Source organism: Mesocricetus auratus, unplaced genomic scaffold, assembly GCF_017639785.1.
Source record: "Mesocricetus auratus isolate SY011 unplaced genomic scaffold, BCM_Maur_2.0 Super-Scaffold_100018, whole genome shotgun sequence".
Lineage (NCBI taxonomy): Eukaryota > Metazoa > Chordata > Mammalia > Rodentia > Cricetidae > Mesocricetus > Mesocricetus auratus.
Genome location: NW_024429199.1, coordinates 18,274,443 through 18,302,204, shown reverse-complemented (window position 1 = coordinate 18,302,204; position 27,762 = coordinate 18,274,443). Strand labels below are relative to the sequence as shown.

The 27,762-nt window shown below is 39.6% G+C and overlaps 1 protein-coding gene across 2 annotated transcripts in view; it reads right to left on the bottom strand.

The window, feature by feature from the left end:
• Nucleotides 1–26,996, bottom strand: part of Rspo3 (R-spondin 3) — a 78,885-nt gene extending 51,889 nt beyond the window's left edge. The window contains exon 1 of one of the 2 annotated variants that reach the window (XM_040728253.1): nt 26,381–26,996. In XM_040728253.1, coding sequence (XP_040584187.1) covers nt 26,381–26,477 — 97 coding nt within the window. In that variant the 5' untranslated portion in view covers nt 26,478–26,996. The remainder of the gene's footprint in view (nt 1–26,380) is intronic. The other variant, XM_005065776.4, reaches the window with a different exon arrangement.
• Nucleotides 26,997–27,762: the final 766 nt, after the last annotated feature.

Genomic DNA, 27,762 nt, shown 5'->3' with positions numbered 1-27,762 from the left:
TTTCATAAATAAACTGAGGAAACGTGTGGGGGAAGGGAGGGCTGCTTTTCCTGTACATGTTCTTCTGTGGGGTGGGGCGACTCTATAAAGTGGACGAGGAGGTTTTGCCATTATGGGACCTGAGGGACTTGTACGGGAAACTCCTTTCCAAGTATCAGGGTCATTTTTCATGCCAGCACTCAGCGCTGGGGACTGGGAGAAAATGAGAACCTATTTTTAAGCAGGGATACACCCTCCACACAAAGGTGCAGGAGAGTCTCAACTGTTAAGAATCAGAGTCGAAGGCAGAAACTGGAGGTGTGAGTGTGACATGCAAAGATTTTTCTAAACCCGCCTGTGGAAAAGTTAGATCATACTTGAAAAACAAAATTGCTTCCAGTTCAGTCAGGCAGTGATCCCGGGTTCAATAAAGATGGATCCAATTGGTCCCCAACAATTTGTTGATACCTCTGAAATGTGGCTTCTTAAGGAAAACATGATTTTTAAATTTTATATATATATCAGTTATTAATATTAATGTGGTTTACACTTTCAGGGCCTCAAACACTAACATTCCCTAAAATGTTTCATTTAAAGAATTGGGTTTGGATATTCATAAACTTAGAGACAGTTCTGAGTGGGTCTAATGATTGGTAACCATTTCCTGTGACATGGTAAGATATGCCAAGACCTTGCTCAATTCCCTGCTACCCTAAAACTTTTCCCAGTGAAATGATGCAAGTCAACATTAGGATATAACAAATCTTTCTGTAGTTTTCACTAGGAACAAAGTTTTTGAAAATTCGAGGGAGGTTAGGCCATTCCAGCTTGTGGTAGAGATTCGCTTGTTTGTAATCAGGCAATATATGATATGGGTGGTGATATTTGAGCCCAAAATGACAAAAAAAATTGATTCTTGGGGAAGTTTAAATGTTGGCTATGGGAAATGACAGAAGTTGAGACTCTGAAGTGCAGATTCTGGGATCCTGTTTTTATGGGTGAATACTGTAGTGATTGCTTTCATGAATGCTGTATAAGGATCACTGAAATTATAGCCAGTATTACACAACTAGATACAAATTTCCCAAACTTCATCTTAAGACAAGAGCTTTTTACTTTTTTATATGGAAACCACAGAAAACTTTGGATTGCCTGTAAGAACTCTCTCAGCCATAAAATTTTGTGATTCTAAGACAAAAAAGAGAATTTTAGTCTGTCATGCTTCTTTGTTTTCTGCCCATTCTACTGATTTTATTTTTTTTTACTTACACATTATTATATACTTATCAAACGATGTCTTTCTATGTTGTTACATATGAACATTGGAGGTAGCGGAAGTGGGTATAGAAGGGATTCTTTGCAGAAGTTTTCAATTTGTCTTGGACAGTAATTGGAGTTTATCAGCATGTACATGGCTGTGGCATGCTAGAGCAGGAAGCACCGTCACTGATCCAACTGAGAAGTGAACTGGCATGAGTTTGACAAAAGGGTATGTAAGCTTTAGGTAAAGGGAGAATTAGGACTCTCAAGACTGAAGGCATTCGGGTGTTTTCCATTACGGAATCCTTTGGGGAACATGGAGGGACAACCACGCTGTTTCTCTCTGGTGAGAGATATGATGTGAGTTTTACTAAAATAGTTTTTCTCAGACACCTCACCAGACCTGGAGATCATAAGGCACTTAATGTGGCATTAACTTCAAACAAGTTAAGGCAGAATGATATGGTCAGGATTGGATGCATGTTCCAACAGGACCAAGGTGGTGTAATCAGTCAAATATGATAACCAACATAAATGACCTGGATTAGAAAGGAGTTTGAGAAGTTGGTTTTTGAGTTCTTGAGAGAGAAGGCGCTACCTAGAATGAGGAAGCCTGCAGGTGATGAATTGGATTAAGGTTAAGGTAAAGGTAATTATTAAACTATGGCATAATGTGACATGATCAAACAGGGACAGAACTTTGGAGTGTTTCTTGGGGATGTGCATAGGATTCTACATAAGGTGTTGAAAGGGAGAAGCCCTGATGGACTAAAGAAAAAAGAAACATAGCAAAAAAAAGGATGTTTTGTAAAAGAAATCGGCTGAATTATGAGCAAATTTCAATGGTGCCTTATATCTTTCTAGCACTTAATATTTAAGAGCATGTGTCTCATAAGATAGCAAAAATTAACATGGAAACTGTCCTGTGATCTGTGGAAGCAGAAATTATCAGATTCAAGAACATTAACAATTACTAAGAAAATAACAGCTAAGAGATTAAAATCTACATCTTTTGTGTTTTACAAATCCCTTTGAATATAGGTGAATGTTATTGAAAATGGGACAGATATGAATGAGAAAACAGGTAAAAATTCACAGGAATTCAAAAGTCTTCCAATGACCTAGCTGCTAACTGACTTGTAGTGGTTTTTATTTGTTTTGTTTTTGTTTTTGTTTTTGGGTTTTCCAGACAGGGTTTCTCTGTATTGTTTTAGAGGCTGTCCTGGAACTCGCTCTGTAGACCAGGCTGGCCTCAAACTCACAGAGATCCGCCTGCCTCTGCCTCCCGAGTGCTGGGATTAAAGGCGTGCGCCACCAACGCCCGGCTATGATTTGTTGTGTTAATGATGCAGCATCAAGAACTCCATGTAATAAGTCAATGAAAGATTCATGGACCTTTCCTCCTTTACTTCACTTCTAAAGTTCAACCAGAAGTGTAACTGCCATCTATTCCAATTGCCATGTGAAAGAAACCCATTGTTCTGTGTTGCTGACAATTATCCCTGCTCCTCATTTTCTTGTGGCTGGATGATTTTCAGAGATGCCAATTTAATAAACTTTAGGCTCACAAGACAAGGTTGATTGGATTCAATGTAAGTGCTGGTTACAGAAGAGCAATTTTACAATTTATATAATTAAAATGTAATACATTCACAAATTTGATAGACGTTATGTTAAACAATAAGTAAGGAAGCAAGCAAACAAGCATACTCACCCAGCCCCTCCCCGGGGCCTTGAGAGAAAGAGGAGGGAAAAGAGGGTTCACTTTCACCCTGTCCTCTTCTTTAGACTTCATCTCTTATGGATGTGTTCACACTGAGTGTTTCTTGAGTTAAGGGGCTTATTTGGTATGATAATTTCTTCATGGTCTTTTGGATAGTTCCCAGCTTCTATACAGAGTGGCTATTTATTGCATTGATTTTTTAATAGCAAGTATGATTGAAAGGAATAGCCAGTAATATGAAAAGCTATTAAAGACATATTGTTAATTGACAAATGTTCAACAACAAAAGGTTTTTCTAGATGTCCTTTACTTTAGCAATCCACTTACCTAGAGAAAATGTGAGTGTTTTGTTGTTGTGGTGGTGGTGGTTATTTTGTTATCTTGACTAAGTCAAGAAATGTACTTCTACACAATTGAGTGTAGTCTTTGGAGACTTGATTGCAACAGTGTTGTTTCAGTGTATTGTTCTAGAGTAATATTATAGTAACTGAAAATTCTCGGATGATTCATGGTTCCTTGAATGACTAGCAAGGCCAATTCTAAGAAACAGCCAATGTTAAAAATTAAAATTGCTTGGCAGTCTCTTACAAAGTTTTGGTGACTACAACAAGAAAATACTGGTAATTTTTGGTTCATTCATAACGTGGAGCTTAATTCTGATCATAATTCTAAACAATTTGGAGGAGTTAGGTACAGATATCAAAGTAGGCACAAAAGTTTATTTGAATATGTGTAATTATTTAAAATGGAATATAACCTTGCTTTTCTTCTTTTTCTACTTTCATGTATTTGTGTGTGGGTTGCATGAGTGTGTGGGTTGCATGAGGTTGACACTGGGAATTGTCGGTCAATCACTCAACTTACTCAAGGAGATAGGATCTCTCATTCAAATTTGGAGTTGCCAAATATGTTTAGCCTCACTGACCAACTTGCTTTAGGGACCCCTTGTCTATGCAGTCAGAAGGTCTAAATCAATGTTTTTCAACCTTCTCATTGCTACAGACCTTTAATACAGTTTTTCATGTTGTGGTTACCCCCTCAAATATAAAAATTATTTTTGTTGCTGCTTCATAACTGTAATTTTTGCTACTGTTACAACTTGTAATGTTAAATATATGTGTTTCCCAATGGTCTTAGGCAACCCCTGTGAAAGGGTCACTTGATTGTCACCATACACAAGGGTCGTGACCCAGGGCTTGAAAACCAGTGCTCTAATTACGGGTAGGTGTGACATGCACTCAGCATTTTTATGGACCCTGACATATGAACTCTGTTCCCTCATGCTTTCCCGGAAAGCTCTTAATCTCAAGATCATCATTCCAACCTCAACACTGTTTTAGATACCCATACTTTGACAATTGGATGAAGTATTTATTCACAGCTCTGTACTGATATTATTGTTTAATAATAATTTATTGAAACAGTTTTATTTGTGGATGTGAACATATGGAAATATTGCTACATGTTATTTACATGTTATTTATCTATTGGATTTAACATTAAATATTGGCATATTAAATTATTTAAAACTCAACTATTATTTAAATATACATATGTATACAGGTGTGTTAGTATATACATATGCAATTATACATATGTAATGTGCCATCATGCACGTACACACCTACACATACTTCACTTGGTGTTTTACCTGTACATAGGCCAGGGACTAGATTTAGTTTCCTCCAGGGGAGTCTTATTGGGGAAACAAACCACTCTTAAAGGTAGGCTGCATGCCCAGCAATAGATGGTCAACTGAAAATGACTCATTGGCATCCTTGTTTCATAATGTAATGTCAGAGCATTTTAAACTATATGTATGTGTTCATTCTTTTTACTCTATAAGTTTCTTGTGTATATAATATGGCTTTCTGTTTAGTGTTCTTATGAGATTTCTCTGTGTGTAAATGAGTGGGTGTTTGTATCTACATCCATTTCTGTGACTTTTCTTGGGATCTTTTCTTTTTGTTTGTTTTGACCAATTCTCATGTATTAGTCTTTGTTTTATCTAATCTTTTTTGTTGTTGTTGTTGTCTTGTTGTTTTGTTTTTATGAGACAGGGTTTCTCTGTATTGTTTTGGAGGCTATCGGTCCAGCCTGGCCTCGAACTCACAGAGATCCACCTGCCTCTGCCTCCCGAGTGCTGGGATTAAAGGCGTGCGCCACCAACGCCCAGCTTGTTTTATCTAATCTTATTATTATCCCATAGAAGCCTTTTTGTTTGTTTCCAATGAGAGACAAAGTGGATGGCTCTGGTTGGGAGGGAGTTGGGGAGGCAGGGAGAGGAGTAGAGGGAGAGGAACCATAATCAGGATATATTATGTTAGAAAAATGTCATTTTTCAAAGAAAGAAAATATTTTTAAAAGAATGAAATCACTGGGTCATATCAAAACTGAAAAAAAATCTGTTAGAATGGTAAAGTCTGCTCTATCTTTGTTTTTTGGGAGGGTGGATGGGGTGGCTCATGACAAAGTTTCTCTGTAGAATTGGAGCCAGTCCTAAAACTAGCTCTGTAAACCAGGCTGGCTTCAAACTCACAGAGATTCTCCTGTGTCTGCCTCCCAAGGCTAGGATTAAAGGCATGTGCTACCACTGCCTGGCCCTGTCATATGTTTTATCCCAGTTTATCATTTCTACTTGAAAAGCTGTGTCTATAGCTATGATTTCACAGAATTCTCACCAGGCTCAGTCAGTAAAGAGTCAATTCAAGTCTGCTGAGTACTGACCAGATGGCAATCCACCCTTATTCCAATGCAGGAAACACACTGTTTTTCATGGGAATAATTTCTCTGGGAACTTGGTAAACCTTCCTTTTTTGCTTCCTAAATAATAATTTCTTAAAATAAGTCTAATACTTTTTGGTAATACTTTCAAATAAATCTACAGCTACAGAAGCTGAGGCTAACATTAAATAGTAATTAGCTATTTTTTCCATTAAAATCAAGTCATCAAAAATGCTAAGAAAATCATAGTAGGTGTATAATTCCTGAAGTCTACCATATGTGGAACACTTGGTAGTTAGATGTAAGCTTGGTTATCAAGGACTACATTTATTCTAACCCAATGCTACGGGGTTAGGAGCATGAGTCAAAGATGGTTAAAAATGGGCTTCATTCTGCGTTGATGTAATATAGAGGCTATAAATTAAGGTTTGCAGTAAAAAAAATTAAGAATTCATTGTGTTATACAGAGAATAGATGGGTGAAGAAAGCATCCAGTTCTTGATGTCATGGTGATAGCCAGTTGATAAATACATAAATGGAGAGGTAGATAAATATAGATTATCTCGGTCTCAGTTGAGTATGGTAGCACAGAATCTCTCAGAGATGCTGCTATAAACACAGTGGTGAGGTGAGGCATTTTGACATTATTCTTTGTTTGAGGCCTGGACAGTGAGGAGAAGTCCCAGATGCCATCCTTGAGCATCCAAGTAAGAGTCTACCTAGTCAAGGACCAGTGAGTGCGAAGACTACAGCAGTGAGGAAGAACTAGCCACCAATGATGTCGCGAAAGGAACCTGTGCAGCTCCATTACTCTGAGTGACAGGCGAAGAGGTTAGAAGAAGGTGGAATCCTTAAATGAAGTCACAGGTCGGTGTCAGTGGACTTTGTGCTTTGTAAACATCAGAAGGAAAGGAGAGAACATATTTGGTATGATAGTGCTATTCACTTTGATTTTTCCTAGCCATACAGGTCTGGAAAAAGAGTGGGTATCCTGTATTTTCCCCAAAATATGTTCTCTTATTAATTTTTATATTAGAGGAAACGTTCTAACTAGGCACAAATTTTCCATCAGATTCCAACCCTTGAAGAGCCTGTGCATCTGTCTCTGTGTTCTTTTATGTGAGAACATTCCATTTCACCCCCACCACCACCGCCCCGATCCCTCCTATCTCCCACCAGCAGTAATTTTAGATTGCTTGGGGGTTTTAAATTTCCATTCCCCCTTTAATGGGGTGTATTTGGGTGCTGCTGTAAGCAAAAAGAAAAGGGAACATTATGAAATATATGAGAGGCCACAAAAGAATAAAATCTTTTTAAAAATTACAGTCTTGCAATATAGTATTTTCTTGTGTTTTCCTAAATCTATTAGTAATGCAAAGTTGAAATGACTAGTAATTCAGAATACTAGCATTTTCAATTCTAATAAGACTTATATAAGAATCTCCACATTATATTAAAACTTTAGTCATTAAAAGAATAATAATCCATGGATAGCTTTCAAAGTTGACTCGGATCATAGGAAAAATCATATTAATTTCCTTGTGACCAGCTGGTTTTACCTACTGGTTCAGTCTTATCCTGAGACATTATCAAAAGCACCCGAAGTATTAAAAGCAAAGAATCTTTTCCTTAACCACAAATAGAAACTCCATCATAAAGTGAGTACATTCTGCTCTGGGTTAAAATGTAAGGTACTGAGTCAGCATCCCCAGCCGGTTCTAAGGGAGGGGAAACTTCCCTTTCTCCAAGTGGCCATGTTCCCAAGTGGAGGTGAACAGAGGACAAGAGGGGTTGGGGAAGGCTGAGAATCCAGATCCTGCAGAGAGCCAGGACTGTTGATGAGTTTGTGGGTGGTAAATAACAGCGTTTTTCAGGAGACAGGTCCAACAGTGTTCATCCAACAGTGGGAATCATTATGTACTCTGGCCTGGCTAACAGAACCATTCCCCCCTTTTTTAATGGGAGAAATAATTAGTCAACATAAACAGAAAATGTGATAGTTTAATGGTACTGACTTTGCATGGCTGTGAAGCCATAACTACCAACTCACATTCTTGAGCGAAACAAACTTTGGTCTGTGCGAAAAAACAAACTCTACTTGTTATATTATGAATAAACTTGGATCTTCGTGCCACATAGCATGCTAAAGTAACATATCTGATGGTCGAAGCCTTAGCATAAACAAACAGCAGGCAAAGATTTGTGGTGTTTTAATAGGCACAAGAAGATGTGCAAATAGTAGGCATACCATTAAAAAAAAATCATACCTGGCTTTGTGTGTCACATTTGATGTTCAGAGCAGAGAAAAGTAAGTAGCTTTTCTCCTAGATTCATGAAATCACAGATGAAACAGAGGAATAAAAATGCACCTTCCTGAGTCAGATGCTTTCGGGAATTTTCACATGCACTCCCCACATTAGTGCCTCATTGGGAAATGCGCCCTGCACATTTCCCAGAGGAGGCCAGAGTGTGAGTGCGGGCTTTCAGCTCACAGTCGGGTTTGGAATTCCAGTTCTATTTTTCTAGCTAAGTTACTAACATTTATCTCTTAATCCAAGTATTCATTTGAAAATTAAGTTATTAAACACTTTCACCCTGCCAGCTAGCAATCCCACAAAGATAAATAACACAAATTACCTGTGTCAAGGCAGTTGGAATCTGATTATTTATTTTGGCATCAATTGATTGGACTTTTTGAATCTAAGATTGTATATCTGCAGTACAGGATCATCCCCTTGATAAATGATGCAAAATATTTTGCAAAGACCTTGTGCAGAGTACCTAACATTCTTATAGATACTCATTAAAAATCCACTAACTACCATTACCTTCTATCTCTCATTCCTAGAAGACCCACACAATCTCCATTGTTTCTTATTAGTATTTTGACCTCCATGGATATTCCCAATGAAGATAAGATAAGATCCTCAAATCATAGAAAATTGTGATGTTTAACATTCAGAATCTGGGCTGAGAATTATTGTTCCCTGGTTCATCAATTTACATATTAGTTTCATAATTTTACTTTTCTTAACAGCTGAATAGTATTCCACTGTGTGACTATGTCATATTTTCATTATTTATTCATCAACTGATGGATATTTAGGCTGTTTCCATTTACTGGCTACTGTAAACAGAGCAGAGGTGCAACACGGATGAACAGGTATCTGTAGTGTAGGATAGAGTCCTTGAGATATAGGCCCAAGAGTTGTATAGCTAGATCATTTGATAGATCTGTTTTCATCTCTTTAAGGACCCTCCACACCGATTTCAATAGAGCAACATCAGTTTGCACTCCCACTAGTAGTGAATAAGTGTTCTCCTTTCCCCACATCCAAGTCAGCCCTTGTGGTCATTCAAGGGACAGGAGAAAGAATATAACCCTTTAAAGGGGATTAAGGGAACAGGAAAGGTGAAATTGGGGTTGGGGTGCCACAACAGGATAGAAGAAGCAGAAAAGTGGGGGGGGACAAATAACACTAAGATCTTTTTGGAAAAGTCACATAGAAATCTACCTACTACTGTAGAACCTTATAGATTCTCTTTCACACACACAAGAGTTAAAGTGGAGTCATTCTGTAACAGGATGACAATGTCTTATGAGATATCACAAGCTAACAAAAGTAAAACAAACAAACAAAAAAGCAATGCTAGGAATGACTTGTACCTCATTTGCAATTGTCAACCAGTGAGGTGTCTTATTGACAATGCTATTGATTACCCTCCATAACTTTAAAAGTAAGACCCTGTTGCTGAAGACACCATGATCTTGAGTCACAGCACATGAAACATCAAGCTGGAACTCATTTGGAAGCTTGATCTTTACAGGATCATTTTAACAGTGCTACAATAATGACTGGTTTGAAAAGACATGTCCACTAATGCAATAGTGACATGAGCATCATGGGAGTAACCAATTACTTTCTGGGTGAATTTAAGTTCTTCTCTACAAGATAAAACCCCTAACCTGACAATACTGTCAGTCCAAGAGCAGGGGACTACTTACATCATAGGCCTGCAAGAAGAACTTACTATTATTATTCTGCTAAATGGACATAGTATTAATGACTTACTCTTATACTATAGATTAATGTATATCTCATTAAAGAAGTTTCTATTGGAAATATAGAGTGATTAGCATAGAAACCAACAACTGTCCAAGGTATTGAAAATGAGGCATCTATATCACATCCCCTTTCACTGAGACTTAGGGATCACTGAGGAAGAGAGGCATAGTTTAAGAGCCAGAGGTGGCGGATGAATACAAGGAAAGGGTGTCCTCTAGATGAAGACAAATAGCTGCCCATATTAACTCACAATAGTTATGGCAGCATGCCCAAGCCCCAAACAAGCTCAAGCCAGAGAAAATCCCATCATGGATATGGGAGGTGGCCACAATGTCTCTTCCCTACCTGAGGAGCTATGATAGGTGCTGGAAGAGGGAGAAGGAGTTTTCTTCAAGAGTGAAGCCTCTGGTAAGTTGACCATGTTCCAATGGAAGACCAAGACAGCACAAATTGGACTTGGTATGTGGACAAAGAGAGGACACAAGGTTTGGTAAGTAGGGACAGAGTGAAGAATCTGGGAGGTGTGAGAAAGGGTGACTGAATAAAACACATTTTCTGAAATTCTCAAGAAACTCATACAAGAAAAAAATCCTAAGTATAGCTGGGTGTGGTTGTGGACATGTTTAATCTTAGTACTTGGAAGGCAGAGACAGGCAAGCCTTTGTGAGTTTGAGCCCAGCATGGTCCACACACAAAATCCAGTCCAACTCAGCTATACAGTGAAACCCTGTCTCAAAAGAGCAATCCATAATTAGAAGACAATTTGTCATATTGCACAGCTGCCTCTTTCTGTATGCCGTTGAGATAGCTGGGAGATTTACCCAATAATAAAGGGTGCAAAGAGGGCATACAGTGATGGTTCCTTGTAATGAAGAAATTTGGTAACATGGGAGGCAGAAGCTCACCAACGTACTTTGTAAGGACCACAGACACAGACTGATGACCCACTAGCCACATTTCAGGCAGGAATGCCCTTGGGGCTGACAACTCACCAAAAGAAAGGACCTTAAACAGACTAAGACAGAGAAAATAAAAATTAAAAGCATTTACAGTGAGGCTAGAGAGATGACTCAGTGGTTAAAAGCAACTGCTGCTCTTTCAATAGACCTGAGTTCCTAATATTCATATCAGGCCACATCATACTTCATATAACTCCAGTTCCAAGAAGATCTGAAACTGTCTTCTGGCCTTCTGCAATCATGTGCACATACTAACACACATACATAGTCTGTACTTGAGTCTCAATTGCCTGCGGATATGTTTAAAATTAAAATGTATGGATTCTACTTCTAAAGGTTTTGATTTAGGAATGGAGAAGGTAGATGTCAATATCTACATTTGTAAGAAGAATTTCATGTGACATTGACACAGGTGATATAATAACTACATTTTTTGAGTATCACATCTTTGCCATCTGAAGAGGTTCATCTCTTGCTGGTAACATTCTTCAGAAATAAATTAATAACTGATAGAGAACATTGTGATAAAACATGGTCTCTTGTTCAAGAAGTGTACAGCGATTTAGGAAATGCTTGTTTTTACATAGAAATGATGACACATACATAAAGGGCATAAGGAATTACTGGTAGTTGAGTTATTTACATGCCTTTTTAGCAGTTAGGGGGAAAAGAACTGGACAAAGAACTGGAAAGGTGGAGAGAAGGAAAATGAGAATTACAAGATATATATGAAGAAAGAAGATTTAGGAGGATGCTATTATTGTGGAACTTAATAGGACCATGGAAATCTTGGTCATCTCTATACATTCTCAGATGAGAACATCAAGATTAGCAAAGGCTATTAACTTCCAACTTATAGAATCATGAATGTCTAAATCAATAAGTGCCCTGATATTATAAATTAAACATATTATTTTTATAAATACTTAATTTTAAAATATTTATATATAGAGCCCTGGGTACTTCTGCCACAGAGAGCAATCTATTCTTTTTCCGTTAGGTGGTTTGTCAAACAAGGCTTGATGTTCTTGCCTAGAGATTTCTTTCTTCCCATAATGGGAATTCAACTGAGCAGGACTTTAAAGATCTGCCTTTAAAAATCTTGTCAGCCAGTAAAAATCTCACATTTAACAAAGGATATCTCTGAACTTTGTTAGATGACTATGGGCAAACATGTTCTGTCCATTTCAAAACAAATCTGTTAATGATGAGACAATGTGTACATACAATTCAAACCAGTAAAATAAGTTGCTGTTAATAAAAGCACAGTGATACTTTACCAGCTAAGGAACTGATAAAGGCATCTTCACCCCCAAGAATAAGAACATCCTTGATAGGAAACTGATAACTTGATGAGAAGTTTGATAATTTGGCAAGAACTGTTTGCTTTCTCAGTGGCGCTTCATCATAAGTGACAGAGCAGGGAGTAGACTACTGGAACTTTGTGAGTGACATGTCCTTCCATAAGATAATGAAGAGCATGTGAAATAAATCTTTAGTCTAAGGACGGTTCTCTTAGAGAAGACAAATAACAAATTTGTAGACAAAAAAGGTACCGTTTAGTTCTTAAAGTCAGAAATGCAGAAGCCCTCTTCATCCCCATCTCCAATCAACCTTTCCTACACATTATACTTCTGTAATGAATAGAGTTTGTCTTTCATTCCCCACCAGCACTGCTGGTGCTTATTGGCGCTCTGAATAACTGTTTAGAAACACCAGCTCTGATCTCATGATCTGCTATAAAACGGTTTAATGTCTTTTCCTATTTCCCTGTGACCACTCTGTCAATTACTCTGGTTTATTCCTTGCCTCAGACTGACGTTCAGCCTAATGAAGCAATAACATTGCCATCTCCACTGTAGAGAGATGCCCTCTGTTAACCTTCCCTGACCCCTGTGTATCTCTTTAATAGGCTTAAAGCAGTGTTGTAGTGAAGGCTATTACATTAGCTTTTGGCTCTGTCATGTCTGTGTCATTTTGACTTACTCCTTAAATGTTTTTCAATCCATTTCTTATTTATGAGATGGTTATCAATGCACCATGCACTTGTTGCATGGGGTAACACAAAATAACAAATGTAAAAAGTGGCTGATAGTTGCCTTTCTTTACTTGATACTCTTCATGAGTTAATTATAACTTACAAAAAAAGATTTGAATCAAGTTATTTTCATGTCTTTAAATTTTAGGGACGATCCTTTTCAAAGTTATCAACTGATGTTAAAAAACATCACCAACAGACTTATAGTAGAAATCCAAATAACCTGTTGACATACATTTGCTAACCTAGGGCTTTAAGCAGATCTGGTTGTATGTTCCATGTATCGATAAAGAGGTTAGCTACCATTAAAGGCTTGAGAAATTCCTTGGATAGATGAACAAAAAAATGCACTATTTTTAAACATAAAATATTTGTGTTTGCTTGGTAAAAGTAATATTAGCTAATGTAGTAGTGTGAACATTTAGCTACAGAAGTTAACCAGTGCACCCAAAATGGAAATTTGCTCAGGCAGACTATGCCACTTCATGACAAGCTTTTCCTAACAATGCGAACTGCATTTGCAGTGCACATAGCGTAGTTCCTGTGATTGTCACAAAGGTCACACTAAGTAGTGATGCCTATTCATTGGCCATAAATTTTCAGACAAGAAAAATGCTGGGAGGCCTAATAAATTCCAGAGTTTTAGGCTGTGCTTCCTTCCATCTTTGTGCTTCATTTCCACAACACTGTTCTCCAGATAAACATTTGGATGTGCTTTGGACTCACTCATTGCAAATAATATGATTTCCATTTCTATTTAAACATGTCTGAAAATGAGTATGTTGCAGCTTAGAAATCATATCTAAGTATTCCATCTTTAGCTATATTATCTATCTATCTATCTACCAATCTATCTTAATTCTAGCTTCTTAACCCAATATTTTAATAATGGAAAAATGGAACCACAGTAGTGTTCAGGTTTTTTGGTCACTTTGGTAACTATATCACAGAATAAATGTTCAATAAGTAGCTATTCAGTGAAATGTGTGATGTTTTAACCAGGGCAAATTTGAGTTTCATTTTTGCCCTGTAGTTTCCTCCAATAGATTGGTTTCTGCTTAACTTTTAAAAATATACTCTAAAAAAGGATTTGAACATACAAAAAAAACCTTATACCTTTAAATTTAAGCCCATCCATGAAGATTTGATGGGTAGCTATGTGTGATTAGAGTATCTGGCAGGAAGGCACGGAAAAGCTCATTAATGCTGCTACTGAAGGGACTTAAAGCCACTAAGCTACTCTCTGGCAAATGAAGGCATATGACCTAATCACAGATTAAATGATTTGTGAAACTATACTAAATCCTATCAGTTATTAATCAAACTTATTTGCCCTCTACCTCTGAGTCTTTTCTCAGTGTAGTCAAAAATCCAAAAATATGCAGTTTTTGAGGCCAATGAAAACGTACAATTCGCTTACAATGAAGTTTATAAGGCTTCTATTTGTGCCCCATAGATTCCTCTTTACTATTTTCTCTGCCAAGTCATTATATATTGCCAAAATTCAAATGTAAATCAGTTTTAAATTCAGTGAATATTGTATGTTTGACATCAAAGTACAGGAAGAAAATCTCATTGTAGATTTGGAGACATAGTTTTTAGGTTGACCTTGAGCCAACAGAAAATCACCTGCTGGAGTTTCCTGAGCTCTAGGATTACATGTGTGCACCTTCACATCTGACATATATGATAATTTTCCATTGGAAAAACCGTTAATGTATTTTTAAAACCTTATAAAGAAAATGTTGTAGACTAATAAGAACCCTTAGATTGTGAATTGACAAAGATTAAGCTGAATTCAAAAGTACAGATTTTTATATCTTAGTGTCCTCATCAAGGGAAGGACAGAGAAGTTTTCTAAAGTCTGGTTATTTTCCAGCCCACATCATAAGATCACTGACACTGTAACACTAATCAGAATTTTGACCAGCGATCTTCTTTATACATTAAATTGCCCAGTTGTGCTACCCTTAACCTTCTCTGCATCAATGAGTCTACAATGTCAACTGAAGACAAATTTTTTTCAAAAATTGCTATCTGTACTAAACTTGCCTACCTTTTTTTGTTAGTTTTCCCTAAAAATACTGCATAGCAACTAATTATAAGCTCCAAGTGTTTTAAGTTCTCAAGATGTGATTTAAAATGCTGGGGGATATGCATGAGTTATATCTGCTACTCTGTTGTATTGACTATTTGACAGTTGAGAACCTAAGGGCTGGATTCCATAACCCATTCACTCTGGATGCTCAGGGAAGCCTGCACACGCTCATTATTTGGGAATTTTGTGCAGATAGGAAATATAGAAAAGGGATACTTGTGAGATTACTCCTCGAGGCTTACTCTATTCTCACAAGTGCTGTTGGATGTAAGCATTAGGGTTCAGCTCACATGCCCTTCATATTAATTCATGAGTAATGACAGAGAAAGCAGAGCTTATGTCAGAGCAGATATGACCCGTGTTGCTTCACTTTGATGAGCATATGGTTAAATAGCAAGGGGGTGTTTAAGTGATGAGGAGATCTGAAATTGCCCCACACCTTTTTGATCAACTTAAACACTGGTGACTAATTTTTAAATATTTTCAAATTAAAAGAATTCATTTTTCTTTACATTATGTGTTTATTTAAACATAAGTCTTGTAGGGATAAATGATATGTAATATATTGAAGTTCGAGTTACATAGAGCATATTTTAATGCCTGTCTTGGCTCTTTTTCCTTTAGTCTGTACTAAGGGTATCAGCATCTATGTATCAGATAAAATAGGGTCTGCTCTTGCAAACATTAATAAAGACCTATCGTTTCAGAACAGTTACTTATACTTTGTTTAATCTCTAATGGAAAGGATTTTTCTAAATATTTACACCAGAACAGTTGTCAGAATGAATCGTGAAAAATTGCTGGCATACTCCCAGAAGGAAAGGGTTGGTAGCTACAGAGAAAGGGGATTTCTGGTCATATAATTTTAGGCAGCCCTAGAATTTTAGGGAGCTTCCTGCTAGAATATGAAGAGTTTGTATTAACAAAAGGTACTTCAGCATGAAAAGAAAGTCAAGTAAGATATCTGAAAAACCACTTCAGTTAATTGCTCTTGTAAAAATGACTTCACCATTGGTTCCAGGTTTAGTGAAAACACAGTTTTCAGAGACTGAATAAATTGTTCACAGAGAGAAACTTGTACAAGAAGTGTGTTGAAACATCAAACTTATTCTGAGCTATATGGTTCTAAAGGTAGTTTCTGAGTAGAACTGGCATGCAAACTTTATACATTGGGAGAGAACTACCATCCATTGAGATAAATACCAACATAAATGCAGCCTGTTTGTGTTGAATTGTATCTCTTTTCCCCAATAGCTTATAAATTAAGTTGTTTATCTAAAGCCTATTTCATGTGGATTTTCAGAATTATAAACATTTCCCTTAGATCACAAACAGTATATTAAAAGTTATCAACAAATAGTTTTCAGTGGGTCTCTGGAGGCTGAAGATGGCCATGGTCGTAGGAATCATTCAAGGCACTTCTAGAGCTCGATGGGGAAAGAAATAACTGAGTTTTTCTATTCCTACACTACTGTCAAATTCAAAACAAATGCAAGGAAATCTATGATTCTCCTATATTGGTCACAATGATAAGTAGCTCATTTGCATCTAGTGGCATATATAAGGACAGAACGTATCTGCCAGGATACCTGGAGATTTCCAGTTGCTAAAATCTAAATAGAGGTGTCTGCATCCATATGTTTAAACCAAGATCTGGTAGCCTAAGATCAAAGCAGTGAAGGAATATACTGAAGTTGTTCAAGATTAGGAAGGCATCTGCAACTTTAAGAACAGTGAGTCCTGGGAGCTTTATGGTTTTGTTCAGTTAAAGATCCATCCCATGAGGTGATAGAATGCCCTGAGTATTCCAGGTGATGGCAATGGTTTTGAAGCAAACTTTCCCCTGGATTATTGAGCACAGATCCCTCTGTGTTTCTTGAATGGAAAGATTGAACAGTCTTTCTCTTTCTTATACTGAAACTTTCAAATGATCGGTCCACGTCTTTGTTGATAATTTCTACTTATCTGACACTTAGGTCTCTGAAAGGGGTTATTTTTAAGTACAAGAAATCCTAAATTGGCCCTTGGCCTTTTTTCTAACTGCAGATTTTAGCACTCCTGTCCTGTCCTAATGCATTACCATTTTCTTATCGTTAAATGTCCTTTCACTAATATTATGTTTAAATTGACCTGAGGATGTTTACGAGGATTTTTTTCCCCTTTCCTTTCTTTCCCCCCTCAGATAATTCTTTTACAAAGACTGAATTCCTGGGGCTCTTTTATCTGTGCAGGAAGGGAGGAGTCGGACTTGCCATGATGACAGCAGGCCCTCTCTGTGTGGGTTTTGCACTCTTGCAGACAGACAGGTGGTTTATGAGGGTTGTGACGTGCACTGTGCCGCCGCAGACCATGTTGGTGGCATGTTTCCATCTCATGCATGCTCAGGGTGAATAAGCTATTGAGAAGCAAGTTGCTGTAAAAGCATTGTTTTTGGTGGTCTTCCTGCTTTCTGGAGCTCATGATTGCTCCAATCCTTAGGGACGAGTAACTAGGTCCGACCACGGAGCAATGTCTCAAGCATGCTACGATGACCATCCTCCCAAGGAGCCTGGCTTTCTTCAGTCTAATTACTTCTGGCAATTGTGGTTGTTGGGATCTGGCCTAGTGACTCACTGCAGCCCAAATTTTCCCAAAGAGCCCCCTTAACAAGCACAATGAAATCTGCCAGGAAGCCCAGGCTTCCACCTAGTTTTTACATGAAGCTTTCCCTAATTTATGGCAAGGTTTGAAAATTTTGTCTGGACTGAAAAAGAATAATAAACAAGAGTTAATGAAGACAACTGCTCAGAGAAGAGCAGGTTAGGAGGAAAAGGAAAGTGTCAGTGAATTAATGATCTACCCCATAACTTAATCTATTCGATAGAGTTTAACACCGCCCCCCAACTCTCCGGGCTATTTATAGTAGTCTTACTGATGACCAGTAGTCAATCTAAGCTAGTCAGGAATTATAGAGACTATAAAAGAAAGGAATGTTTACTTCTTGTTAGGCAGTTGCCTCCCCATTAAGGTTTTCCTGACAACAAGGAGGACACTTGGGCATATTACCAATCATCTGGTAAAACATGAAAAAAAAAAAACTAACCAAAAGGAAAAAAAAACCCAGTTGTTTATTATTAAGTAACTTTGCGGAAGAGTCTGAGTGAGTGTGGCTTATACCCCATTGCATTTCTGCAGTTGCACTACTTACCCCCTCCCACAACAGCAGTCAATCCCCTTCTCCTGAGGGCTATTTTGCAGGAATTCAGCCTCTGGAGAGGTCACTATTCTGCCATCCTGTGTACACTTTACTTTCTTTTCAGAATGAAATGATTGATTCTCTTTCAGATAGCCCTGCTTGTACAAGTTGGTGCCTTGAGTTTTTCAATTTCCTATTGAGAAATAATACTGTGCTGGGATGGGGCTTTCTCCTATTCAGATGATACATAACTCATCCCTTATCGCACTTCACACAGGTTTATTTTGTCTGTCTAACCCTCATAAAACTGGCATGGTTCTCAACAGTTGCTCAGCTGTGATGGATATTCTTGAGTTAAGGATCTTACAGTATATCAATCTTAGGTATGTATCTCAATCTTCAGGACTAGTTTCAATACTGAGACTATTTAGGTCCTATGTCCAGAGATTGAGTCATTTGGTCGAGTTGTTTTTATTTTTAAAGATCTCCAGGTGATTCTAATATGAACTCAGCATCAGCACGAAGGCCCATAAAGCAAAAATTCCGACTGGGGGTTGTTATTAATGCTCTTGGTAATATAAATAACTGATTTTATGAAACATCATAAAGATAGCATTCTGGATAAGAAAAAACTAGCCAGGGAAACACCAATTGTGATTGTAAATTACATACAAGCATTCTGACATTTAGTTACACAACTACAGCTTTGCCCACGACTTCATGCCTAAGTGAATCTTTCTTGTCTTGGATGTGAATGACATACTTCGGAAGAAGGATTTTATAATACGTCAAATAAATTGTGTGATTTTATTGCATGTGGTATAAAAATGATCGGTAGCTTAGTTTAGAAACTATCTACAGGGAAGGTTTAGATGAGAGAAGACAAAAGAAAATGATGAGTTCGAGAAAGAATGAGCAAAGAAGACATGTCAGAGAAAGGCTGAAGTGGGCTTTGAGAACATCATGACTCGTACCAAGCTCAAGAGTGAAAATAGGGTGACTCTTGAAATACCTGGGCTTTGAAGTTAAATTTGAATCAAATATCATCTCTGTGATAACGGAATAAATAATAAATGATAATAAATAGATAAAATGAAACTCCATATTCCTTCTAGGATGGGTGGGCTAAATGAGGTCGTGTGTGTGTGTGTGTGTGTGTGTGTGAGAGAGAGAGAGAGAGAGAGAGAGAGAGAGAGAGAGAGAGAGAGAGAGAGAGAGAACATAAGAACATACCAAGGGTTTCTACTGAGAGGTGAGAAGATATTTAAGGAATTTATTGCTACCATAATATTTACATTAAAAAAAACAAATGCAATTGTGTGTACGAAAGTGAAATAAATAGAATGCTACAGTGGCCCTGTGAGCTGAGAAGCTGTACTTCGCTATGAGTCATTTAATTTACTTGGACATATTATTTTACTGCCTCTCTGTTGAAATCATACTTGTTCGGTGTGTGTGTCAGTCTTTGTCAAGGTGGCTATACTCCTATCTGTAAGGTTCTTTTGTAGCTGTGAAGAGAAACAGTCCTTCTCTTACTTGACTGAATATATGTCCGGAAGGAGGTGTTCTAAAATAAGAAGCTCATAGATTCTGCGGGTTTACAGTACGTGGCAGTGGTTTTAATTATGTTGTAATAAAATGGGAACTGTTTTGCCACTTATTCATTTTCAGGAATGTACTTTCTATTGGGATGTAATTACAAATATGCTTGAACATATTTTTAGAAACAATTTTGGGGAGTGAATATACAGCCTACATCATTGCACATTAAGTTTTAGGAAGGTCTTCGAAGGTAAGCTAAATCTAACTCATACCTCTGCCAAGTCCTTAAAGAACTGGGGGAAATATACTGCCTTTGCTATGAGTCCTCAAAATGAATAGACAGAACCAGTGAGAAACCTTGGACATGACTAATATGACAGCTGGTTAAATACTGATTGGGGGTGTTACACAATGTAGGTGAACTAACTAAATGCCTTCCAATTTCATCCTATTGTGAGATGAACACACTCTCCTACTTGAAAGTGGCAATGCCACTATTAGATGCTAGGTTCAAAAACCATTCACCACCTCATAGGAATGTATCTCCCACTACTATAAAGTTTTTCAAGTCTCCTTCTGATCAGTGGTGAAGTAACATGTTCCATATGTAGTAGAGCTTCTAAGCCTAATTTTCAACTACATGTTGGCAATTTAGAATTGTCATTCATGATCCCAGCAACTGTTCTCTTACATAACAGAAAGTACTATAAAAGAGAAATCATGGTTGAATATAGTAACATTAAAGTGTTTAACCTGAACAACGTGATTTAATGTAATCTGGCCAACACTGCATGAAGCAACCTCAATGCCAGAAACACAAACACTTTTGATAAATAAAAGAAGGCATCCCTGGATTTTTTAACCCATGTGTCCAGCTTGTCTACTTTCCTTCCTTCCTTCCTTCCTTCCTTCCTTCCTTCCTTCCTTCCTTCCTTCCTTCCTGTTTTCCTTTAATGAGTGACACTGCCATCCTTGACTTCAGCCCTCGATGCTCTCTGAAACTGGAGCTCAACTTACATGTCCTCCTAGCTCGTCAAACTAAAGATAGTTCAAAAGTAAACTAAATTTCTTACCAAATCTACTTGTCTCATTCTTGTCTTTGTTTGTGTCTGTTGTTTTTCTATTTACTAACATCTGAATCCTTATGCTGCTAAATTGATGCCAAATATGGTCTTGCTTCCTTTTCTTCTTCCTACTGAATTAAGTGCCAAGGACTATGGATTTCATCAAAATGAGTCATCTGCATTATTCTCCTGCTTCGTCATTTAGTGTCATAGTGTAGGCCTTTTGTCCTTAAATGTGGATTATTGGATATGACTTTTTCTTACCTTCACAGGCCACCTCTAAATGCTGCTATCCAGGGAAACTCTGAAGCATTCCTCTACTTGGCACTCTGAACCAGCTCCAGAAATTTGAAGCCAAAGGACAAGATGAACCTGCCTGGGTGTTTCTATTTAAGCCTTGACTGTGGTTTTCAGGCAACACTTGAAGGACGCAGAATGTCATATGCAACCCACACTCCAGTTTGAGAAGTCACTCAGTTAATCTCTATAATATGCATTCTGTGATAAATTTACTTATTACGAATGGATGACTTTATTTGTTTTCCTTTTTAACCCTTACCTAGTAAACCCAGTTGAGTAAGATGAGTATATTTGGAAGAACTGTTTGGCTCCCTGCTCCTGAATTTTGTTTCACACAAAAAGATTAATAGCTATTAATAGTATTGGATGATGTAGATCTAAGGATTTTTTTAATGAATCAAACCTCTCATCTTGTCATGGAGAAAAAACCATCAAGTATGGTAAATGGGGCTTGTCTGGGTCATCTAAATACTAGTGACCATGCTGGATTGTGAATTAAGATCTTTAGTTCTCATTCATGCTTCCAAAATTCCACTGGGGATTCTCTCTTTCTAGGTCTCAGTCTCCATCACAAACTTATGAAACATGTTCTTTACCAAATCATTAAATGTCAGATGCAACACCATATAAGATAGTGCCTTGAAGAGGTAGGATAAATACAGACAGTTACAATTATCCAAGAGTATGATTGAGTAAACCTGTTCTTTGGTACCACTATTTTTTTTAATTCCCAAAGAATTGTAGAGGTAATAAATGGTTAACTGCATCTCTTGCCAACTTTTCATTAAGGCAGAGATGATCTTATAAGGAAAGAGCATGTTTTGTAAATGAGCACTGTTCACATATAAAATGATTTCAGATTTTTTACTTAAGTATCACACTGTTGAAATATTTCAGGTGGAAAATGGGAGTCTTAGGATGCAGCAACACCCAGACATTTAGCATTCTTGACAAACTATAACACTTGATAATGGAACGGTCCGTTGTTTTTAGCACTTTTTGATGAATAGCATCATTAGAATGCTAGTAGTGCTTCTCACTTAAAAGACACATTTGAGTACACTGAACAAATAAAAAAAATCGCCAGTACCTTTCAAAAATCCTATATTACTAAGGCTTATTTGTAAAGCATTTCAGATCTACTAGGCGACTCAACAGATGGTAATTTCTAAGATGATGTCCTCATTGCAATCTCTTAAAATTTACAAAGTGAGTTATCCATATCTCCCAACAAGATCAAAAGAAAGTTGAAAATCCATATAACGTATGAGTTAAGATATTTCAAATTATTGTTTTGGAAATAACACCAGTGTACAACATACCATTAAAAGAAGAGACCATCCTCACTAAGTCAAATACAATTCCAACACATTATAATGACTGGCTCTTGCTATAGTCTCAAAATTTATAAATGTTTTCCTAATAGCAAGAAAAGTTGACTATTGCATTTCATGAAACACAATATCCACTGTGGTGCATTTCAGGAATTCACTGAAAGCTGGGAATGGTATTTTTGGTGGGTGGGAATATGTGTATGAATGAATAGTGAGGAAGTGGGAAGACAGATGAGGGAAATACCTAAGCTGAATGTTTTAAAAAGAGATAAAGAGAAAAAAGTAAAAAATTAGAATATCTGTAATAATTGTATTTTTGAAAGTTCAGAGTAATGCTCTAGTTTTGTAATTTCAGAGTACTATTTCAATATTACTTTATGTAAGGTTCTGAAATGCTTTGCTATGAAGGATTGAAAACACAATACATATTTAACGTGATTAGACATTTAAGTAGAAAATATTTTAGACACTTAGCAGCAACCTATAGATCCTTACCCAGATTCAAATAATCTAAAAGGATCACATGTCTGATAAAGTCATTTTGTAGTAATATACCAAGGGTTTTCCTATAACAACTTGAAAATCAAATTTTACTGCATGTTGTAATTTCAGTTCATTGCTTTCTGGAGACCTAATTTGTAGAACATTAAAAACCAGGGAACTCTTTAATGGAGAAATGGCTTAAAGCCTATCTACTTACAAGTTAAAACGCTGCTCATGCCGCATGTTCAAAGGAATATTGAAATGATCATGGTAAACCCTTTTCACTTGTTCTTATATCCTTAATGATTAGAGAGACTTGGACTAAAATGACAGTATTTCAAATCACCATTTTCAGGTACTTGGTAAAATCTTTCTACCGAAGCAGTAAACCAGACTTAAAATAGAAAAACAAGAAGGTATTTTGAAAAACAACTTTGTAGCTCAAAGGCAGACACGTTTCATTGACTTGCTTTCTGACATACTGCTTCTTAAGACCATTCTCTACAAAAGGGAGATCAATGCCAGCCAAATGACAGTTTCTGGTCCCACAAAAAGATTCAGGAAGGGATTGTGATTGTTATGATAAGATTATGTTTAAATTTTATTAATATGCAACCCAAAATTGAAAGGTTGACTTTACCAAGCCTCAAAGGAAAAATCTTAGAAAGCTGGAAATGAGATTAGGATTTGTAAATTAACATCCAGGATCCATATCTAGGGCTTGCTGTTAAAACATCTGGCTGGATGGTGATTTCCTTCGAGTAAAGACTTTATGTTTTATCCTGAATAAATTTATCTTGTCATCTCTGGGTACTGTATATCAATCAAAATCAGTAAATTTTTGTTGCATTTGCTCACCATAATTACATGCGTATTTTAGAAGTACAAGACTTCTGTTTTAAAACATTGTAATTTTTTAGAGAAAATAGTAGTGTGTAATAATTAGGATCAGCGATTTGCTGCCAAGTAGAGATCAATAGAATACTGATTACTGTAGAGAGACATAAGAATCTTTGCATAACTTTGTTGACTATTTCTGAAGACAAACCATGGTTGTCAGATCTGAACATATTTAACTCTGCAAATGAAACTCTTTGCTAGCAAGGGCCTTTGGTACTGAAACAATCAAGAGACCATTTTTAAAAACTTTAGGAAATATTTTTAACCTTCTAACTCTGTCATTAGAAGGTTGCAAAAGATTATAAAAATTAAACTATTTACTACCAGGCAAAATCGGTACTCTTAAAGTTCCCTTATCGCAGAAAAAATAGTTTTAAAATAGTTTGACCACCACCTAATTGTTCATTATAAAAATATTCCCAGTTACCATAAAGGGCATTTTTATTCAGATAGTTCAAAAAACATGATCCAGGTGTATGCATGACGTTCGGCGTTAATTTCGAGTTTCTGGACGCAAGGGGTCGCCCCTCTCCCAGGATTGCAGGAGCCACCAAGCAGCACAGGCAGACTCTAGTGAAGCAGTAGCAGCAGCGGCAGAGGCAGTGGTGTTGCCTGCAGAACCTCTTTTCCAGACCCACTCCCATAGAATCACTGGAATTTCAGCTCCATCCCAACTGATTTCCTCCTTCATCCCCTCAACACAAGCAGAGGGCGCCTTCGACTTAGCCTTGGGAGGATCCAGGCACAGAGAAAAGCCATCTCCTTTAGACTTCGCACATCACCCCTCTAGTCCCAGCCCAGATGTGGGCACCCAGAGTTTTCCCCACTCTGGTCCTCCCTGGGAGAGATGAGAAGGTACACACCGCAAACAATTTCTTTGCGTTCTTTTGTTTCCTTCAGAAAAAGAAGCCACCCAGCCAGAAACCCAGGTACCAGTGACACGATGCACGGGATCCTGCCCCACCCGGGCAAGTATGTAGCTCCTGGGTGGGGATGGGGGACACTACCCGCTTGGAGTGGAGTGTGGTACGCGGATTGACTTAAACTATGCAGGTCAAGAAGCTGCGGCTCCTGGCTTTGGATTCCCCCACTGGCCCTGAAACTCAGTTCCCTAGCTTGCCTGGGGTGGCGATGAGGACCTCTGAGCCCCAGGCTGCTGCTTCCATGCAGCCGCAGGGCCTGAGCTATAGACTGGGTGGGAGGGTTGCATAGACTTACAAACCACTCAGAGGCCAAGAATAATAAATCGAACGCCCTGACATGTTTAGTTTAGGCCCTCCTGCGCCGGAGACGCGATCCTAGAGGCAGTGGGGCCAACTCGGACTCCAAGCCTCTGGCGCTCCTGCCCAGCCACGATTTTTAAAGGGAATTTTCAGGTGAATCAAACTTTGTCTGGCCTGAGCTTAGCGGTACAAAGGGAGCTTTCAGGAGACCCTCATGTCCAGGGCCAGTGCAGGGACAAACAGTGGCAAGAGGCGATTACTAAATTTCCACTCCACACAAGTGCTGTTGTGTCCCGAGAGCTGCAGGCATTCCTGCCCCAAGGGTTTTGTGGGTTGGACACTTGAGAAGAGATCTCATCCGGAGACGAGACAAGGTCGTGGACTGACCAGCCAGAATAGCTTTACTGGGTGATGTCAGTTAGTTCCCTCCTGAGCTCTCTGTCAAGCCAGGGTCATTCTTAACTCTGCAAAGGGACTCCCCTCGCGGGCACCCACAGCAGAATCGCGCGCCCGGCCACCTGGGAACAAATAGAGAGGCCACCCTCACATGCATTTCTCCCCGAGTCTCTGAAAGATGCCTGCTTGCCTCAGACCAACTTTGGTGGAGGTTGCCCGGACGGCCCCACTTAATTCTCGACCGAGCACCATCTCACACAGCTGCCACAGAACACTCTCCCTAGGTAACTGGGTGAAGAGCAGTGAGGAGGTGAGCTCAGTGGGGGAGCCCGGTTCTCAGTCTGTGCCTGTCTCAGGGGACCCACTTGAGAGAGTCTGAGATAGCCAAAGCGCTCACGTGGGGCAGGCAAGGCAAGAAGGTAACCCGGGAGCTCCAAACCTCAGGAGTTGCTCTGCATTCAGAGCTTGGGACCTGGGCAACTCCGCAGACAGCCGTGGAAACCCCAGCGCCCCCACGCCACTCTACTCCACTCGTGCGCACGTCCTGGGAAGCAGCAGCCCAGGCGCTGGCTCACTGACCCCCCTACCCGCAAGACACTCCCCAAGATGCTTGCCTTGACTACCATAAAGCAGCCTTGGGGCCCAGCCAAGGTTCGCCTGAGCCAGATGGCAACTTGCGGTGTGCCGGTGTCCGATTGAGCCAGTATCAAGCAACCCGAAGGCAGGGCGGGCGTCCCAGCTGCCTGGGGCTCTAGGCCTCCGTCGGAGCCTCAAAAGGAAAACACAAATCCCTAGAGCGAATCTAAGCAAGAAACGAACATTTCCAGATCCCGAATTACAAGGGGGGCAGAAGCCAGGCCAGTGCCGGGTGCACAGTCTCCAGCCCTGGCTTGAGAAGGAGAGCCAGTGCCCCGAAATGTTATCTCCTAGGGGAGGCATAGGATGTAGACTGGAAGGGCTATTTCCTCTGGCAGCTGACTCTGGGCAGGCAAGGCGACCCCGACAGGTGAATGCAGAGGAAGGGAGCAAATGCTTAACACAAACCAAAACAACAACAACAACAAGAAAAAACAACCACAAAAACCCCCAAACCCAAAATCAAACCCTGCACTTACTTCTTCGCTGGCGCCTTCCCCGGGAGGCGTTTTGGCTGCCAATGTATTCCATAAAGTTCAAAATGATAAAAAACCAAGAAATCAGTCGCAAGTGCATAGTAACCCAGTAATGTTACCCTTCTTCCTCTCCTTTTTCTTTTAACTGTTAGTTATATTTAATGTTTTTAAATATATATATATGTAGGTTTTAGTCGTGTCTATATGGAGCGGTGAAGAACCAGGGCAGCGGGACTTCTCCACTGAGATCCAACAGGCGTGCTGTGATGGCAAGCGAAACGGGGCGGGTGGGCAGGGAAACCAACAATTGCATTCTCAAATTGTCCGAACACAGCCGGCTGCTCTGAGGTGGCTGTCATCGCCGCGAGCAAAGGTTGCAGGAGCCTCCCGGCTGGCGGCAGGTTAGCCTCGGTTGCTCTGCGGCGGTGGCCGCGGGCGGGATCCCGGACAGCAGTAGCCCCTGGGGCTCAGAGGCTGTGGCGGCTGCGGTAGTGGCGGGGACCCCGGGAGCGTAGGGGAGCGGACGACGTGGGTACCGTGGCCATGGCCAAGGGGCGCTGGAGAGACCCGAGCAGCTTCTGGCGCTCCCGAGCAGGAGCCGCTCCAGTGTTGGGCAGGGCTGGGAGCACCCCATTCGGGAGGAGGAGGAGGGAGGGGGGAGAGGGGGATGGCTGCGGGGGGCGGGGGAGGTGGGGGGGCGGGGAAGGAAACTGCCGGAGCAACAACCCCGAGCGACCTCAATAACTTTCAATTTCAAGAGGGAAAGAGGGAGCTGGAAAAGTACAGGCGTTGCGATTTGGCAGAGGGACGGGAAGAGGCGCCTAAGGGGTCCCGGGTCTGTGGCGGAGCATCTCTGGACACTGCAAAGACTGCGGGAGAATGGGAGCAGGGTTGGGGGGAGGCCCTCGGAGGGATAATTCGGACCGGGTGAGGTGGGCGCACTGGGGCTGGGTGTGCTGAGGCTTCTGATCCAACTGTCCCAAGTACCCCAGGCCCCAATGCTTCTGTTGTCCTCGGCCTCTGGCTGGGCGCACCACATCCTGGTGACCGCATCCCTTGGCTTTCCAGAGACCCCGCCTCACTCCAGCAACTGGTCCTGGGCAACCCGCCCCTCTTCCCCCTGTCCTGGTTTCTGGGGATTTTTGGCTACAGATTCCTTTTCAAGCTCTCCTTAGCCTCTCGGTTTCTCTCTGTTGCGGTCTTCTTCAACCCCCCCCCACACCCTTTTCAATAAAAGGAGCTGTGGTTGGATACTGGGCGGGTGGTCCCAGGGGATTAGACGTGCTTTACCCTTCATCTTGAAGGTGCTTTACCTGATCTCAAGGGGAGGACCCAGAGGTGTGTGCTTTGGAGACCTTGGAAAAGCTATTGTGCAGAGCTTTCTT